The 19672-nt window shown below is 47.2% G+C and overlaps 3 protein-coding genes across 4 annotated transcripts; 2 read left to right on the top strand and 1 right to left on the bottom strand.

Annotated features, from left to right (window-relative positions):
• Positions 1–562: 562 nt before the first annotated feature.
• On the top strand, positions 563–3599 carry LOC123105679 (expansin-A7). Its single transcript, XM_044527791.1, has 3 exons — positions 563–1030; positions 1150–1474; positions 2798–3599. The coding sequence occupies exons 1-3, from the start codon at positions 859–861 to the stop codon at positions 3105–3107; spliced, it is 807 nt and encodes a 268-aa protein (XP_044383726.1). The 5' UTR covers positions 563–858; the 3' UTR covers positions 3108–3599.
• Positions 3600–4077: 478 nt separating this feature from the next.
• LOC123101724 (uncharacterized) lies at positions 4078–12764 on the bottom strand. The gene is made up of 11 exons (XM_044523046.1): positions 12701–12764; positions 10942–11030; positions 10257–10855; positions 7818–9821; positions 7547–7740; positions 6539–6939; positions 5980–6115; positions 5742–5878; positions 5528–5651; positions 4302–4753; positions 4078–4149 (listed from the first exon to the last, which is right to left on the bottom strand). The coding sequence occupies exons 1-11, from the start codon at positions 12762–12764 to the stop codon at positions 4078–4080; spliced, it is 4272 nt and encodes a 1423-aa protein (XP_044378981.1).
• Positions 12765–14183: 1419 nt separating this feature from the next.
• Positions 14184–18657, top strand: LOC123105678 (disease resistance protein RGA4). Of its 2 annotated transcripts, XM_044527789.1 has the most exons (4): positions 14184–15160; positions 15757–17726; positions 17825–18033; positions 18214–18657. In XM_044527789.1, exons 1-2 carry the CDS (start codon positions 14430–14432, stop codon positions 17696–17698), a joined length of 2673 nt encoding a protein of 890 aa, XP_044383724.1. In that variant the 5' UTR covers positions 14184–14429; the 3' UTR covers positions 17699–17726; positions 17825–18033; positions 18214–18657. The 2 variants fall into 2 exon arrangements, with proteins under 2 accessions (XP_044383724.1, XP_044383723.1); XM_044527788.1 differs by having other exon boundaries at positions 15757–18033.
• Positions 18658–19672: the final 1015 nt, after the last annotated feature.

Here is a 19672-nt window from a genome sequence, read left to right as displayed (position 1 = left end):
TGGAAGGACATCAACGTGCGTAGGTAAAAAAATACTAGTAAAAATTAAAGTTTCTACTGGATGAATGGCGTGATGATTGAGTAATACTACAAGCTCTTTTCCCTGCCAAAAAAAAAGGGAAAAGAATGGGCAGTGCTAAAATGATGGAATTCTTACGGGAGAGGATAAGATGGAGAAACGAATACCGCAGACAGCATGATGGCGTGGCGTGCTCATGGTTTTGCCCAAGCACACATGCATGCATGCCATCGCCATGCACTCGCCCGAGTAAAATCCTACTACTAGTATACGTACGTATCCGTATGACCACGCCACGCGATGAAGTACCGGCAGGCGCCGGTACGTACAGTACGCGCGGCGCGTGGCACGCGTGGCGCTGTCAAGCAGTACTGTTCTGAAATCTGAAGCCCAAACAGTGGCAGGTAGTAGCAGGGAGGAGGAAGAAAGAAAAAGGCAGAGGTCCCAACTGTGCTTTCCATGGTAGCACGGCGGCCACGAAGCAGCAGTAGCTGCGCCCGCCATCAATGGCTAAAACCAGCAATAATCACGCACTTCCGAACGGAGAAACGCCCGTCCAATTTCCCTTCGCCTCGCTTTGCTGGAGCGTGTGTGTACATTTTCTTTCCGAAACTCGTTTCTTTTCTTCGCCCGGCCCGGCCCGCCGCCGATGGGATTGGATTAGCCCCTCCCCCGGCTCGCCCGGCGCCATTATTCGGTCTCCCTCCCGCCCCTCCATAAGTACCCCGCCCCGCTCGCTCCCACTCCTCAACTTCAACCCCCCACACCACTCGCCAACGCCTCCGCCCGCCGTCCACTCGCCTTCTTGCTCTGCCCACCGCGAGCGCGCCCGGAGCGACGATGGCCGCCGCAATGCCACCGCCGCCGCTGCCCGCCCTCCTCGCGGCGCTGCTGCTGCTCCTGGTGGCGCTTCCGCCCGCCGCGGCGCGCGTCCCCGGCGTGTACACGGGCGGCGACTGGCAGAGCGCGCACGCCACCTTCTACGGCGGCAGCGACGCCTCCGGCACCATGGGTACCGTTTCCTTCCTCCCTCCACCGGCGGTTGGTTTCCGCCATCATGTCTTCTGATCTCGTGTTCTTGGTTCCCGCCATCTTGTCTTCTGATCTCGTGTTCTTGATCTGGCGTGGCAGGCGGCGCGTGCGGGTACGGGAACCTGTACAGCCAGGGGTACGGGGTGAACAACGCGGCGCTGAGCACGGCGCTGTTCAACGAGGGGGAGAGGTGCGGCGCGTGCTTCGAGATCCGGTGCGTGAACCAGCCCGGGTGGGCGTGGTGCCTGCCGGGGCGGCCGTCCATCGTGGTCACCGCCACCAACTTCTGCCCGCCCAACTACGCGCTGCCCTCGGACGACGGCGGCTGGTGCAACCCGCCCCGCCCCCACTTCGACCTCGCCATGCCCATGTTCCTCCACATGGCCCAGTACCGCGCCGGCATCGTCCCCGTCTCCTACCGCCGGTAACTTTCCCTCCATCCCTCCCTCCCAAATCTCCCGCCAACTTTCCTTCCTATCCTGTCACTTCCCAATTTTTTTACTGCTCCGGAGTCAAATGCGACGCTGTTTCTTGGTCGTAGTATAGTGAGAACGCGGCCAATGGGGAGAGCGCAGGCCCTGCAGCGCGCCCCACTTTACCCGGCGCAGAACAGCGACATTCCTTTTCTTCGCGTCTTTTAAGACGCCCGTCCTTCCATTCCACAGGAAAAAGGAAAAAGAAATGTGCCCTCCGTCCCGTCTGATAATTAATTTCTCTTATTATCCTCGCCGTCGCTTGCACAGTACTAGTACTAGCATGCGAGTAATAAAGTTCATTATATGGACAAAATCTCCTAGTAGTAGTAAGTTCAACTTTATGGGCAAGTATTATCCTCTACTGGTGAAATTGATACGGTAGTAGTAACATGGGCTGTCTCTATTCCCTCCCAAAAATAAAATAAATTGATGATACGGTAGATATGTATGGGTGGCACGGCATGGCGATAAATCTTGCCGCTTCTTCTACTAGTAGAATCGGTACTATGTATAGTGAGAACGTGGGCATGTCCGGCCGCCATTACTTGTGCGTGTCGTGGTACGAGTAAAAGCGGCCTTGGAAGCGGCGGGCCGCGCTGGTTCCAGCCAACGCCTCCGGCCGGCCGGCGTCATGTGCTTTGACGTCCCTTTCGTCGTCGTGTCAAAGCGGGCGTTAATGCCGCTCAGTCTTTGTCACGTTTAGCTTTAAATTTGTCAGCAGTAAGCTGGTGATCTCGACGCTGTTTTTGTCATGATCTCCGGTCGGTGGATCGACAGCTCCGGCGCTCATGCGTGTCCGTCGTGGTTGTGGCACGTATAGTAGCTGTGCAGGGCACAGGGCGCACACACCGAAACCTTTGACCTTTGGTTTCTGGCCGTCGATCGGGCTCCTGCTGCGAGGAGGGTGCGCCCCGTGACACTCTCCACTGCTCCCTCGTCCGGTCTGGTTTCACTGACAGTCTGACATGGAACGCCCAAGGCCAAGGCCATGCTTCGACTCACCCGGGGGCCGGGGCCATCTCGTCCTTTGGCCCTGTCGTCGACCACGCGTGAACCAGCTCGCCCTGCATTGCTCGGTCGGTGGGTCGGTCGTCCTCGCCTCTGCGACACTCCGCCGCACCGTCCCGGCCGCCCACTACCCTGCCCTGGCACCACCCCAAATTTACCATCCTACCCCCACGACCAGATTAACTATGTACTATATCTGTGTGTGTGATGTGCTGATGATTTGGCTAACGTGTGATGGATGTTGTTTGTGCGTGTGTGCGCAGGGTGGCGTGCCGGAAGTCGGGCGGGGTGCGGTTCACCATCAACGGGTTCAGGTACTTCAACCTGGTGCTGATCACCAACGTGGCGGGGGCCGGGGACCTGGTGCGGGCGAGCGTGAAGGGGTCCAGCACCGGGTGGATGCCCATGTCGCGCAACTGGGGCCAGAACTGGCAGTCCAACTCCGTCCTCGTCGGCCAGCCGCTCTCCTTCCGCGTCACCGCCAGCGACCGCCGCACCTCCACCTCCTGGAACGCCGCCCCCCACAACTGGCGCTTCGGCCAGACCTTCGAGGGCAACAACTTCAGGGTCTAGCTGCCCTTCTTCTCCTTCTCCGGCGCCGGCGATGGATGCGGCACATGGACGTCGTCTTATATACTACTACATACGAGTACTAGTGAGCGAGTAATTACTACAGTGAGTGGGCGAGGTTGGTGTGTGGCCTGCGAATGCAGATGCAAGGTGCAAGCAGGTTGATACTACTCGTAGTAGGAGTCTATCTATCTAGTCTTAATTAGGGTGAAGCTGGGAACTGAAGGGTGGTGGTTGTGTGGAGCGGCGGCTGAAGTGGCTGCAAAGCTGCAGCTGAAGATGGGAGCGGCGAGTGTAGCCCGCAGCTGCTGCTTCTCCGGTGTCCTGTGCCCCGTGTCGTGTCATCTTTGTCTCCATGGCACGCTGCTGGCTGTTACTAGTACTATTTATCATGTCAATCGATCAATCATGGACCTGATTTGTATATGTGTCTATCTATCAACCAGCTTGGTCGCTGGGGTTGCAAAGAAGGATAATACTATTACCTCTCTCTGACATGTGCGTGTGCACCAGTATGTATGTGTATGTTTGAGTCTGAGTCGGGCAAATTTGCAGCGCCGTGGCCATCACTCAGTCCTCCCGGGACAAACGCTGGATGGGAAAAAACGCGTGCAAAGTATGAAAACGGAGGTGAAAAGCGAAGGCACCACCCTGAGTTCCGAAAGCGAACCCTTCGCGCCTTCGCTTTTGCTCGGACGAGCACGGAATGGCGCCAAGGACGAGCCATGGCGCGCCACCGGCCAAGCATGCCGTTTTCACGATCGGCATCATGGCTTTGCAGCAACCACGTCCTGCTGCTGGCATTGCCGTTGCCTGTCTGGCCTGACCTCGTCGCCGGGAAAGGCAGGAGCAAGTTTGCAGATCGTCCACGTAGTATCCGAGTCAAACAAACAGGGACGCCGTTGCTCTCACCGGTGATATCTGCTGACGCCCAGCAGGATCACACATAACCATCCAGGAGTATGTGTCAAAGTCAAAATGCACGGCAGCAGCCAGTAGTGGACGACACATGCAAGACAGTGAGTACTCGGCAGCATGAGCTCCGCTGCCAAGAATTCAACGACACACAAATACATCCATGTAACTGGCGTACTCAGGACATTTTCAGACCATCACCCTAGCTAGCTACTTTCTCCGTCCCATAATATAAGACACTTTTTGACACTACACTAGTGTTAGTGTTGAAAAACATCTTACATTATGGGGCGGCGGGAGTAGATAGCACAGGTTCAGACTCTGGGTTGTTGTGAAGTACGCGTGCGTGTTCACGCTGGGCGGTGTCATTCTGCCGGCGGACTTGGGCTCTTGATGCTTCTCTGCTGCCGGCTTCTTGCCTGGGTCACTGGAGTCTTGAACCCCTTCCAGGACAGAGACCACGTAATCCATGGTCGGCCTCATATTACGTTCGACGTGCAAGCACGCGACAGCAAGGTTGCCGATTTTTCGCGCCCCGTTGAGCGGGTATTGGCCTCCTAGCTTTATATCAACGACACGAAAGATCTTGCGCTTGCTTGTGAGATACGGCCGGGCCCATTCAACAAGACTGCGCTCCGCCTGGGGACGGTTCGCGTCAAGTGCGCGACGACCACACATCATCTCTAGAAGCACAACCCCGAAGCCATATACGTCGCACTTTGCAGTAAGATGGCCTGAATATGGGTAAATTAGTTGAATGGATGTTAATCACATGCTGAATATGAGCTCCTGGTAATAATATAAAAAGTAGGTATATGTTCTTTGCCAAGAACGCAGCATTGCAACATTTGTTCGGTTAAAGTACATTCAGCTGAATTCAAAATGTAAGAAGATGAGCTGAAACTACTGACCGGTTAAATGAATGTTTACCACACGCTGAATATGAGCTCTAGGTAAATTTTACAAAAATGTCAATGTATACTTCTTTGCCAAAGGGTAGCTTGCAACATTTGAAAGCAAATTAAATTGAGTGTAATTCAAAACATGTCATTTGATGGAACAAATTATGGTTGAAGGTAAAAAACTCATAAAACATTTCCCGATATAGTCTGCGTATTCACACCATTGTACATAGTTCACAAAGAAAAGGTATGAATAAATCATAAATTTCATGATGGCACTGGGGCATTAGATATTCAGTATCAGATCCTGACACTGAATGCATTTCAACTGCATGCGTAGCAACTTCAAGAAAGTAATGTTGTTCCAAAAATGGTATCTGCGCAGCAGCAGATTGACAGAAGACGAAACAACTTGTACATTTTTAATTAACTTGTACTCCCTCTGTAAACTAAACTAATATAAGATCGACTGCTATTAACTAGTGCACTAAAAGCTCACTAACACTCAATTGTTCCAGTCATATGCCAGATGTTTTATATCCAAAAGACAAGCAAATGCGCAGAATACTGGCTTCATGAAACACAAAATTGCAAGTCAAAAGTTACCTGTTGACACATATTCTGGAGCTGCATAACCATATGTTCCCATTACCCTTGTGGTCACATGACTGTCTTCACCAACAGGACCATCCTTTGCCAATCCAAAATCAGAGAGTTTTGCAGTATAATCCTGGGCAGTACAATATGCATTCATTTAAGTAGAGAGATCAGATGGTCATAGAGGTTAACTATGCTATATTGACGATTCACTTTTACTTACGGTGTCAAGGAGAATATGAGATGGCTTAAAATCCCTACAGATAACGTTAACCTCCGCATTGTGAAGGTAGGCTAGTCCTTTTGCAGCTCCAAGTGCAACCTTCATCCTTATGTTCCATGAAAGAGGTTCAAAGCCTCCTACATCAAGGATTCATATATAACAAGTTATAAGTAGAAACAGTTTTACAGCGATGACATATGCAAAACGAATAAATGCTCCACGTCCAAGTGTAGCTTACTCCTGAAAAGATGATTGTCCAAGCTCCCACGTGGCATCCACTCAAACACCAGCACCCGATACTCATCATCTATGCAGTACCCGATTAACTTCAGAAGGTTGGGATGGCAAAGCCGACCTAGGTAATTAATTTCGGCCTATAAATGGACACATGAAAATGTGAGAAAATATCCATTTTTTTTATTAACACTCATGAAGCTGTGTGTAAATGAATGCAGAAACATCACATAAAGGACGGAGGTGCGAACCATGGGACTTATAAAGTTGCAAATAGGGAATTCAAATACATCACGTAACTATGGCCATATTCGAAAGTGAACTTCAAATAAACATGAATCAACCATGATATCGGCAATAGTAGCAGTATGGATAGTTGTATAGTTTCTTTGACTTCTTTAATTTTTGGCTTCCTTTTCTGCTTTTGTTTGTTGGCTGTAGTTTGACGTCATTTGGACATTTTCTTCTAATACAAAATGATGTACACTTAGGTGTGTATTCGAGAAAAAGAAAAACATGATATCAAGGACAACAGAATGAAATAGAATGCCCTTTATGCTCACCAACCACTCTCCGTGCCCTTGAAAGCCCTTCGGGTTGAGTTTTTTCACAGCAACAGGTATTCCTGTACCAGGTTGGCAAGCTGACAATGTACGCTCATCAAACCATCCTTTATAGACAGATCCGAACCCTCCTTCGCCGAGCATGCTGTCAGGAGAGAAGTTCCTCGTGGCAAACCTGAGAGCATTATAGCTGAAGGCCTTAACTTTGGCTGACTGCACGATTTCACATCCAGTGTTAGCACTTGAAGAAGTGTTCGCACTTGAAAAGGTGTTCACGCTTGAAGGTTTGGAAGCTGAAAAAGTTTGACTGCTGCCGCCAGTAAGCCTGGAAGCCAAAAAAGTTGGACCGCTGCTGGCAGTAAGACTACTCTCATGTTTACGACGACTCCTTGAGAACATTCCTGCAGATCATGTCTTCAGTACAGATTCTTCTGAATGATACTTGCATATAAAAGTTACAAAATCAAGACACTATTTTAAATGGAAGTATTATCTGATGAATAAGTTTTTGCATTGATCTATCCCAGGTACATGGTGTGATAATCATGCATTGCAGGTTCTGAATGGTTGACTCTACCTTTTTAAAGGAAATTTTGCACAACAGCTAGGGACTGGATGAAGAAAGCAATCGTTAGTTGCCCATTATCTGAACAATATGAGCCATGAGAATGCAAATCAGCCATTGCCATCTGTGCCACACAAATCTAGCAATTATTAGTTAACTGGTGTTCCAGAAGTTAATGTGAAGATTGTTTCAAACAGCATAACAAGCAACATAGCAGGAAGCCAGGAATGTTGATTCCTGCGAGTGGTGGTATGCTCCGGACCCAAAAGATAGATAATTATCTGCATCGAGCACTATGGCAAAACGAATATGGTTGAAAACAGAGGGGGTGCCCTCCAAGGTGAGCGGCTTCAGGGCAGCCGCGACGAAGGTGCCGGGGTAGACTCGACACAATGGTCCTCCTCGAGCAGATTGTTAGCTCGTATGACTGGCGGAGAGCTCACCAGTGTTGGATGGCGCAAGGTGGTGCCACCAGGGGAGGCTGTCGCTGCCTTCATAGGCAGCTTTCAAGGTGGTCTGGGGTCCGGTTTTCATGGTGGGCCTGGCCCTGGCCCACACAGAGAGGATTCTCCAGCCATATCGCCTATCAGGGGGTCTCCAAGGTGGCGCAGGCGGCGACTCCAGTAACGTAGAAATCCTGATTACGGCAACTGATTAGCGTCAAAGAAAGACAGGTTGAAGAATCAATCAACTGAAGGGAGGAAAAGTTCATACCCGCTATCAGGTTGCTGTCTGTTTTCATCTTCCCCTTCGTACTCATATTCTGTGTTTTCCTCCAGGATCTCACCTAGTTCTTCTATAATCGGTCCTGCATGCCTTGGTGGCGCCATAATTCTATCTTCGTCCTCAAAGAACTTCCAGTTCACCAGTTGATCGTTGATTTTCGGGTTTTTTGGATCATTCCTAACATAAATCCCCAAGGCAGACTCTGTGCCAGTAGCACCTGCACCCACAATTTTTGCGGAGATCTCTTTAAGCCCTGCCAGGTGCTCGATGCAGATAGGTGCAGCACCATGCTGCACTTCCTGGGCACTGAAGACTAGATTGAGCTTCTGAAGATTAGGCATTGCACCAGCCTCAAATTTCAGCAAAGGTTCACTGCACTTCAACGTGAAGTACTTGAGAGCTGAAAATCCTGCCTTGCCAAAGAAAATCCTCTCTGCAGGTGCTGCCTGGACATATAGCGAGAGAGCAGTGAGGGCAGGCAATCCTTTCACGATATCAATGTCACTGTTCGAGAATTCTCTAACTGCTACCTTTAGACTGCAGAGTTTGCTGAGTGTTTCCAACCACTTTGGGAGGCTCGGAAAGATGCAAATCCACGGCAGTAACTCAAGTCTCTCAAGATGGGCTGGAGCAGGGGACACGCTGCTCAAGCCATGGCAGGAAATACTCATCCTCGAAGTATTTACGGGGGATGAGCCTAAAGATGTCAGAGTTAGAGATTTGAGGTTGCTGAGTTTCTCGAGAACTGTGCCCAGGTATTTCATGTTGTCCTCCAGATTATCAACTTGGTGTACTGTAGAACAGGTGAGATGAAGATCCTGGAGGTTAACCAGCCCGCCAAGGTCCCTCACATTAGCCTGGCTTGGAAGGAGGAGGTGCCGTAATTTCTCCAGATTTCCAATATCTGATGGAACTGCAGATAGTCTTCCATCTACTTGCAGCGTCTCCAAGTATCGTAACCCTTGAATCTTGTCTGGCAAATTGACAGTGATATTACATTCAACCTGGATATATCTCAGTCGACAGAGTTCACCGATTCCAGTGAGGTCAAAGCTCATCTTGTCTTGATCAGCCCAAATATGAAGAATTAGAACTCGAAGAAGGCCATAATCCGGAATGGAAGGTACACATCCAGAGAATCCACAGAAGAAAAGCGATCGGACTTGGGACATTCTGATGCTTTCCGGTATCTTCGCACTTTTTGCACCTCCGAACTGGATGGACGATCGACGAGCCTTGTCAGGAAGCCCTATAGTTGATTCAAGATAGTTCACAGTAATGATGAAATTATCCTCCATGGATTTGTGCCTGATAAGATCCAGTACCATGTGGTTAACTGTACATGACAACACCTCACCGTGATAGTTAGTGTCTACCGGTTGGATCATGCCTCTTCTGAGAAGCTCGTTAAAGTAACCATGCTCGGCGTCACTGACAAAACTTTCAGCAACCCATTGCTTCTCCAAATCATCCTTATTGATCGTGTAGCCCTCTGGATACATACCAACATAGAGCAAGCATGTCTTCAAATGAAGTGGAAGCTTATCATATACAAGGATTATAACATCTTTCATCCCACTGGAAGTAGGATTTGTCCTCAAAGTGGAGGGTAGAGAACTTTCTACCTTCTCCCACTGCTGAAATGCAGGGTTTGGTTTGCTTGGGAGCAACAGGCTTGCTATATTTAGAGTTGATAAGGGTAAACCACCACATTTCCTGATAATCCTATCCACAACTACTTCGAACTCCTCAGGACAACCAGTTTCACTTTCAGAGCCAAAAACAGTATCGAAGAATAATTTCCGAGATTCACCATTATTAAGAGGTTGCAAGTTAAATATGTACTCTGACTCATAACCAGAACATGCCAGTGCTACATCTTCAATCTGTGTGGTTGTCAGTACTCTACTGCAACAATCACCATAAGGAAAAGCACGGCTAATAATATCCCATACTGATGCTGTCCATAAATCATCAACAACAATGAAGTACCTGAAAGATATTTTTGTTCATATTGAATATATTTAGTCAAGCTTACACACACAAAAAAAAGGGTAAGGAAACACAATCAATATTGATATGATTTATCTCTGAAAGGAATACATGAGAAGAAGGATACATAAAACTAAGAAAAGAGTAAATAGTGGTGTTTCTGCGAAAAACATCGGATCTCCTAACTTTTGCAGTTTTCCAAATAGAGAGGATAAGGTAATGTATCTCTCCGTCCGAAAATACTTGTCGGAGAAATGGATAAAAAATAATGTATCTAGAAATAAAATACGTCTAGATACATCCATCTCACCGACAAGTATTTTCGGACGGAGGGAGTATATGAAAAAGGTGGGTCCATGAGTTTAGATAAGATAATGTATGTGTATATCTCCAAAAAATGCCATACAATTTATAGGTATACATGTACACCTTTACAAGAAAAAGGGGACAAATAATGAGTTCTTTTTGTGGCCGCTGGTACTGGCTTGTCCATGGTCAGATTTGATGGCTGTCTCCGGAGCAAGCTGGAAAATTTTGCATCTTTCTCTGGCATCATCCACACGGGCCATTAAATGCGAGAAATCTTGCGCAATCTGGGGCAGGCGCCGCTTCCGCTTACTGGTAACTCCGAATATGGCACTAACAGGAGCACTTCTGCCGCCGCCGCCGCCGGACTGTATAACCTCGTCGAAGAAGTCCTCCGTGTCGTAAGCAAGTTCCCGGACCTCCTTGGCCCACCATTTGGGCGTGAAGCCAGGGTCCAGATCTGCCTCCGGCAAACCCTTGAGGTGGTCGCACAATCCTTCTAGGCCCTCTTTCAGAAGCCGGACCCCGTTCGCACTGAGCCCCTCCGGCAGAGGCTGTTGGGAAGCATCCAGCGAATGGAGTCGCCGGAAGAGGCGACCTATGGGGCCGAGCGAAGCAGTGACGGGATCCTCCATTTTCGCCTCAAGCGGAGCGGAATCAGGATCGTCCTCCGTCTTCACCGGAAGCCAGCAGTTGGCTTTGCATCCCCACCTGAAGTATGCATCTGCCTAACTAATTGTTGCCATGGATGAGAAGTTCCTCTTGTTCTGAGAACATGGATGAGAAGAATATCGAGAAGCACGAGAAAGCATGCCTGGCCGCGAGGAATCGTGACCAATGGTATGGAAATGGAAGTCTCAATCCCGACGAGCAGGATGTGGGGGTACTTCTCTGGTGGTTGGCCTGGGAAAACAAGCACCACACAACCCACAAAGAACAAGCATGTTGCATACGGCACTTGTTAACATCAAAAAAATATGGAAAAAGAAAAAAATATGGACATTTCTTATGCTGTACCTATAAAATCAATCCACAAATATTTGCACCACCTTAGGTTAGGTTAATGATGCAGACGGGTGACCGATTGCTCGCCCTCATCGCTCGTATCGGTCTCAGGCCACGCGTCCAGTGGAACTCACGCAAGTAGAGCCTTATCCTTCTCACGTCCACATGTTTTCCTCTCACGTGCCGCACTGCATCTTCTTATTTCACGCAGCACCGGTCCATGCGATGCGATGCACCCTAGTATCACATCCTCACGCTCTCTCATAAATCATCCTCCGGCAAGCTCTGGCCGGTCAGCCGCCACCTTCGGGTCTAGGGGCAAACTACTGCCAAGGGTAAGGGAGGAAGACAACCACTCAGGTGCTTTTCAGGGGTAGTTTGTGTTGTGGGAGGCAGGCGGCGTCATCTGTGCCGCGAGCGGGCCTCAACTCTGTTGCGAGGGTTGCGACGCCTTCGGCGAGCTCCGTGTCACATCTAAAATTTTCAAATTAGGACGTGAATATAACATTCATATGCATAACTTGGTTTCAGTGCATTTTGGGAATTTTTTTTTGAATTAATTTGGCTATTTTAGAAAACCCTAAATTGATTTTGGGATTTATTTAATAGCCATATTAAATCCATTTTGCATAAACTAAAAGCTCAAAATTTGCATCATGGTTGATTTTTTCTATGATCTACATGATCCCTAGTATTTGTTTAAGTTTTATTAAGTTTAAAGGATTTTAATTAAAATGAATCTGAGCCAATTCAAATCTTGTAGAAAAAGAAAAAGAAAAAAGAAAGAAATAGAAAAAGAAATCCAACCCAACTTGCCGAGCAGCCACTTGAACACGTAGCGCTACTTTAAATCACTGCATATGTGTAGTTTATAAAAAGGAAAATGTTATTGCTCCTTCTCTCTCTCACTTCTTTTGGTGCCTCTATGGCACGTCATTTTCAATTTTTTTACACCTCCGTGTTGCATTTGTTTTTTCCTCTCAAGGTAGAAGCAACACCTTACAATGGTGATCTGTACGCTTTTCTCAACTTCATTTAAATGCAAACATAGCTCTAGCTATGACCATGAAAAGAAAACTATATATGATGTCTTCGACATAGCCATGAAAAAACAATGATCTATGTAGCATGTATTATGATGAACCAAAGCATATGACAATGAGAACTCATACCTAGTCATGTAACATAAATGTTGGTAGTGCATGACAAATTATTCTGAATGGCTATGAAAATGTCATAAATAGATAGGTATAATGGTTGTTTTATGGATATGCTGGGTTTATGTGTAGGAGGACAAGAGGAAGGCCTCCATGTGGTTGGATATACCAGCAAAGAATGCAAAACATATATAGGGCATGTTTGGTCAGAGGCTTGGAGCAAAATTGTCGTCCCGGGCTTTGTTTGGTTGGTGGCCTAGATAATCTGACTCTAGGCTGGCATGCAAAAGCAACTAATTATACGGTAGTACTGTAACACTATAATATCCTCTCAAGCGCAAACCAAACACCACGTACTCATGCCTAACCAAGCAAAAATCTCATCTTTGTCAGCCTACTCTGAAGCAATACCTTTCTCCAGGCATGAACCCCATGTCTCAATCCAAACTGGCCCATAGTCATTAGACACGCACATGTCAATGAGTAAGGATACACATACGGGGAAACTCGGAAGGACGAGTCCAAGGTGCACATGTATGAGTGTCCAGGGGCTCTCGAGTATCGCGCCTCATCGAGATCGAGTAAACACTCGTTAGGGGCACGGACGACTGCAACATTTTAGGGATGAGGCAGTTATGGGAATACACGATACACTTAACCGCGCCACCTCCTAATCGTATCAGGTCTAATGAGGGGTATTTGAACAAACCACATATGCCCTATATACATATAGAGAGGTTGACATGCTTGGTAGAAGGTAGGTTTAACTCAAGATCAAACTTCCCCATATTTATTGAAGATAAGACTTTTCAACGCTTTTTTTTCAGTGGCATGATGTGTCTGATGACTTTGAGGTGTGTGTGTGTGTGGTGATTTTGTCAATCAAAAGATATATCAACCCGGTCTCTAAGTCTTGGAGGTGCCATAGGGATAGGGGTGGGTGTGCGTGAGTGTTGTGAATGTCTATGTGTCCTTATAATGTTTCATCTGGAAGCATGCAAATGATGGGATTTACACGGCGGCCACTGCGTACAAGGCTCAATTCCTAGACATGACTATCCCCCCCTTGGATCGCATGGTTTGGAAGGCATGGGCACCTTCAAAGGTTAAGTTTTTTGCTTGGTTGACGTTGCAAGATATGATTTGAACCGTCGATCGCTTGGAGCGACGAGGTTGGCCAAATTGTGGCCTTTACAAGCTTTGCAATAGGGAACATGGGGAGCCCGTCTTTTCTTCATGTGCCGCTACACTATTCGGTTATGGAAGTCTCTCATTAAGAAGCTTGGTCTCGCGCACATGGATACATCCGACTGGTCCATGTACGATTCCATCTATGAGTGGTGGGACAAGAGAACCGACAACTGCAACCCTAACTGGGCAAGCTATATGGCCTCCCACACCATGCTCGTCTCGTGGACCATTTGGAATGAAAAAAATGCACAGGTATTCCGCCTCAAGAGTGCGTCACCAACCATCCTACTCACCGCCATCGTCGAGGAGGCCAAGCTTTGGATGGCCACGGGCGCAAAGAAATTAGAGAATATTTTTCAGGGCTAGTAATAGTCATGCCGAAATTGTATGGGTGTGTTGAAAACCTCTAAACTCTGTTATCTCCTTATTTAATAGATGAGGCAAATTTTATGCGTCCGTTTGAAAAAAAGGCATTTCTCATTATAAAAATACCATGCACTGATTTTTTAAAAATAATTTCAGTGCATTTACCAAAGAAAAAATCAGTTTGTCCAGAAAACCTAAGAATTACCGTACACCTGCAAATGGTTTTCTTTGCAATTAATTATTTTCATATGTAAAAGGATTTTTTAGGGGAATATGTAAAAGGAATTTAAAAAGGCTAATCCACACACTTCTAAGTCCAAAAAAAAGTCCAACCGGACGTGCGCCCCTATCCAGTCTCTACTCGCTCACTGGACCAAAACTGCTAGTCCACCCTTTCGTCTTTTCCTCCGGCGCCCGAAACGGCCGCCGCCTGCTCAACTCCGGCCGGTGCAATTTCACCGACGGGGAACCGTTTGCTGCATCCACTGGAGATGCTCTGACAACGGGTGCACAACTAGCCTCATAGGGCGAGAGAGGGGTTAGCAACTTAGCATGTAGACTAGCTAGCTAGGGATATATTGAGATGGAGGTTGCGGTGGTCGTCGGCCCGATAGTGAAGCTGCTGCCGAAGCTCCTATCGGTGATAGATGGCAAAAGGAAGCAGCTGGACAACCTGGAGGTGGACGCCGGATTCATCCGCCGCGACCTGCAGTCGATCCAAGAAATCATTGGCCGCTCGAGTGGCGGCAGATCCATCACGGACCTCTGGGTCCGAGATCTCAGGCGCCTGGCGGACGACATGGAAGACTGCATCGACCGCTTCCAGGTCGGGAAGATGGGCAGAGTCCGTTTCGTCGGGAAGATCGGCAGACTGAAGAAGAGGTCAAAGGAGACTCTCGAGCAGCTGCAGAACTCCATCAGCATCACCGGAGCCGCCGCACCTCCGGCTCCCGCCGGCGGGGGCAACGATCAGGATCCGGAGGGGCAACTACTTGCTCTGCTTCCGCGGAGCCCATCGGAGGGGAGGCTCAAGGTGATTTCAGTCGCCGGATTCGGTGGAGCAGGTATGACTCGCCTTGCCCACAAGGTTTACAGCAACAGGGATGTGCGCAGCCAGTTCCCTCTGCACGCCTGGGTTCGTGCATCCCCGGGCATGAGTGTGCACAAGCTTCTTCAGAAAATACATGACCAACTGCTGCTAATTAGTATTGCCAAGAATCATGGTGCCACTGCCTCCAGCTCCAAAATAATACCACAGGTCAACGGAGAAGCCGAAACTGACCGCGGGCTCATCGGATTACTCAAGACCGGAAGGTGATTATAGCTTAACTAGTATAATGCCTCCTGACCGATATAGCTAAAGATTACCTGAAGGTGATTATGTAGCTTAACTAGTACAATGCCTCCTGAGCAATATAGCTAAAGATTACCAAAAGGTGATTATATAGATTAACTAGTAATGTTTGCTTTCAACAGTGTTATTATTGTGAACTTGTTGGAGACATGATTCTGTTAGAATATCCTCTTTTGGGAAAATGAAGTAAATAGGGCTATTGCCGAGTGCAAATATGTTTTGAAAGCAAAACTGCGGAATGAGGAAAATTTAAGCTCTAAAACATACATGCGTTGATTCTGATAAAAGTAGATTGATGGAATGTGGTCTAGGACTGTAGGTTAAACTTGTTGAAGGATTTCCCGTTGAATTCAATCTTGAGTATACTGACTCAATGAAGTTCACAAGTAGGAAACAGAGAGCTAAATTGGTGTCAGCATTTCAAAATTTCAGTAACTTATGATTGGAATCGACTAGTAAGATTGCAAGCAAATATTGATAGCTGCAAAACCTGCAACAACAAAAAAAAATCATGATTTTTATTTTCTCAAAGATTCATTCATTATGTATCTTGTAGGTATTTGATTGTGATTGATGGTGTGAATACACATGAGTTGTACGACGTGCTATCTGCCTTCTCTTGGGCTGATGGAGTGGATTGCAGAATTATCATGACGACGGCCATTCAGCTGCCAGAAGCGACATGCTGCAGATGTGGTAACGGTTCATCACTTGCTATGGATAGCACAAGCCAGGTTTTCATTGGAGAGCTGACAGAGAGTGGATTTGTGGAGGCCTGCCTCCATCTTCGTGATGACACTATAGAAAGAATTCGGCGCGGCAACAACGAGATCCTATCCAGTCCTGTTGTCCAGGACTTATTGCTGTATTTCTGCATGTTCCCACGCGATCATCCTGTCAGGAGGAATCCCTTGATAAGGCTATGGCTGGCTGAAGGACTTGTGTTTCCTCAACCAGAAACAGAGAGTTTTTCCCAGGATGTTGCAGCCAAGAATTTGGAGAGCCTCATCAGCCGCAATGTCATCCAGCCCATTCAAGTGAGGAACTATGGAAATGTGAAGAGATGCCAAACTTTTGGGATGATGCTTAACTCCATTTCCAGCAAATCCAAGTCACAGAACTTCATCACCATGCTGTGTGGTAGCGGCCAGACGACGGAGAGGAATCCACCGGGCAAAGAGATTCGCCGGCTTTCGCTCCATCTTAACGGTGCGGCAAATGGGCCACTTAATTTGCCAAAGGAGTTATCTCGTCTCCATACTCTGGCAGTATTCCCTGATGATGCAAATGTCTCCAGGCATCAAGCTAATTTGAATTATGCCAAATATAAGCTACTGCGAGTTTTGGATCTCAAAGAATGTGCCGATGTGAAAGCAGAACATGTGGGCAAAATATGTGACCTGTTGCTGCTCAAATATCTGAGCCTCGGGGACAGTATTGACAAGGTTCCGAGGAAAATAGCGAAGCTAAAATGGTTAGAGACTCTCGACATGAGGAGAACCCAGGTAGTGACGCTGCCAATTGAAGTCCTCCAGCTCCCCGGGTTGAAACACCTCCTTGGAAAGTTTCAGCTAGTTGAAGGCGACTGCACACAGAAGAAGCTAGAGAAGCTCCTGTCAAAAGATATTGAACTGCATAGGCTTTCCGGATTTGTCACAGACAAAAGCGAAGGGTTTGCGCAGCTGATGAGTCGCATGGGGAAGTTGAGGAAGGTGAAAATATGGTGCGATTCCACCGCAGATGTGACGAAACTGGTTCATGTTTTAGGAGCCACAAAGAAATTCATTGGCGGAGGCCTGGATATGACAAGAGTCGATCGTTCTTTATCTATCGACTTCCAAGGATGTCCAACAGAATGCTCAGAACAGTTCATGGATTCTCTGAAAGCTACAGGCCGTCTTACCTCGCTCAAATTGCGAGGCAAGCTGACACAACTCCCTCAGTTCCGTGCAAAGCTGAATTACATCGAAGAGTTATGCCTCTCAAAGACTAGTCTGAGCGGTGACACAATCCTGAGTAGCCTGTCTGGACTGAAAATGACACTGAAATATTTCAAGCTGGTAGAAGATAAGCTTGGTCACTTGGTCATAAAACCAGAGCATTTCCGAAGCCTGAAGGGGTTATGCCTCGTGGGCGAGCAAAGTCTAGAGGACATATCAATCCAAGATGAAGCTATGCCCTACCTTGTGTCACTTCATATACTTTGTGAAGCTCAGGGTGATCTTCCAGGCATCGACATCACACGCATGGGAAGGCTAAAAGAAGTCGCGCTCCATTCCGGAGTACAAGATACGATAAAGGATGGATGGCAAGCAGCTGCAATGAACCATCCTAATAGGCCCAACGTTTTGTTTATCCATCATGCTAACTCCTTGCCTAGAGACTCTCCGCCGTGCGAAGCAACAGGGGAGATTGTAAATCGGACCAAACCTATTGGGAGAAAATTCACCTCCTCTATCATGGGGGGCATCTTTTCTCGTGCACGGCCAAGATCCTGACACACTGAAGCAAGTCGCATTGATCATGGTTAGTTTTGTGTCTATTTCCTCCTGACTATCATTCAGGTTGTACTCTCAGTACAGTTTCCAGGTATGATGATGTTGGTGCACATTGATTGTCTACAGAGCAAAGCTTTTGCATCCATTCGCTGATCGATGATGTGTGTGCTGCATGATGTGACCTCCATGAGGCGTGGCTTCTCTGCGAGGTGGCTGCAGGCAGTGAGTACAGTGGGATGATGCAGCCTCTTCATGGGTGATTGATGATGTCCTGATAAGCAATTTACAAGCGAATTCCGCTGATAACGTTTCATGGCAAAACAGAGTAAATACAGGTACATTGTGTAGAGATGTTGCTAATTAGAGAGTTTGTTAATTTGATTCGACAGACTGGGTTTATACAATGGAACAGCCACACCTCTCTATTTTGCAAATGCATCGAATAAAGTAAGTATTCACTTGTACTATCAGATGTATCGATGTAGTGACATTACTGTGTCTTTTGTTGTCTGCAGCGCAAAGTTTTGAAATCATTCTCTGATCCGTGGAGCTTTCGGTTGGATGCATGGTCCAACTTTATGCTGTTCTATGATGTCTCCTCCAATTAAAAATGCACTCTTCTTCTCACGGCGTGATTACAAAGGGAACGTCATAGGCAAAAGGGAGGGCACAAGCAACATAACAGTTGAAGGAAATTTCAACTATCAGATAGCCTATCATGCCCTCTGCCATAAAACCTTTTGTAGCCAGGGAGGGAGGGAGATGGTGTATATTTACTTGTCCAAAAAAAGAGGGTACAGTATAATTTTTCGGTCTCAAGTGCTGCAGTGCCTGCTATTGTTGCACTACCATGTTACTGATTTTTTTTTTAAATTGTGAGGCTTCAAAAGGTCAGGAAACTTATTCAACATGGACTTATTTGTCGGTGATTGCAGCTATGAAGATTGATACTTCCCATATCTCTCTGCTTTTTTTTTTACAGAATGTAATGCTCCCTCTCTCTCAAAATGTAAGACGTTTCTTGACACTAATAGTACAAGAGGGAGTACGTTATATGATGGTAAAATCAAAAGGCAAAAGCCAGGCGCGAGCAGGCTGCTTTAGGCTCATGAATGAATGATTTGGCATGTTCGGGCGCCACCGCCCATGGAATTGTTACGAGGCGTTCATGGCTTGCAGCGTTCTGCTGCTGCCCTTGCCATTTCTTTCTGATCTGATACGGCTGCCGACTTGCCGTCCACATCCCCCGGAAAGCAAGAACAAAGTTTGCACATCGCGAGCGCCAAAACAAACAAGGACGGCGTTGCTCTCACCGGGGAACTGACGGCTGGGCTGGGAGTGAAGGAAGTGGATGGCGGCAATGATCGCCGGAGCGCCGAGCTCACCCCCAACATACTCCTATCATTTCCGAACCCTACCTCCCGCTCTCGGAAGCGCTCTTGTTTGCTAGGCTCTCTGTTTGGCTGAAAATCGGTGCTGCAAACATGTGATCAGACGCAGGTACTACTATATGACAAAGCAGACGGATATTCTAATGTTCAGGCCACTAACTGTAAAATAATGGAGCTGGCATTGAGAAAAGTGGATTTGAAGTCTCAACTCTCGGCGAGTATGGGGGTCTGATTTATCACATCTCTCTCCCGGACGCGACTAATCTGCACCCGAGCTCATATGCTCCCGCATGAACAGTAAAATCGAAAAAAATTAATTTTTTTTTAAAAAATTCCAAATTTTTTTTGAGTGAAACATTGACAAAAGTTCTAAGTGCCTGCAAAAATTCGTCATGAAATCACATTCCTAGAAGGCGTGGCAAAAAAAAACAAAAAAAGTACTCTGAAAAAGCTACTTTCAAACGCATTTTGAAGCACTGAATTTGTTTTTTTGCCACGCCTTCTAGGAATGTGATTTTATGACGAATTTTTGCAGGCACTTAGAACTTTTGTCAATGTTTGTCTCAAAAAAAAATTTGGAATT

Source organism: Triticum aestivum, chromosome 5A (assembly GCF_018294505.1).
Source record: "Triticum aestivum cultivar Chinese Spring chromosome 5A, IWGSC CS RefSeq v2.1, whole genome shotgun sequence".
NCBI lineage: Eukaryota > Viridiplantae > Streptophyta > Magnoliopsida > Poales > Poaceae > Triticum > Triticum aestivum.
The sequence above is the reverse complement of the archived record's forward strand: the minus strand, read 5'-3'. Positions and strand labels throughout refer to the sequence as shown.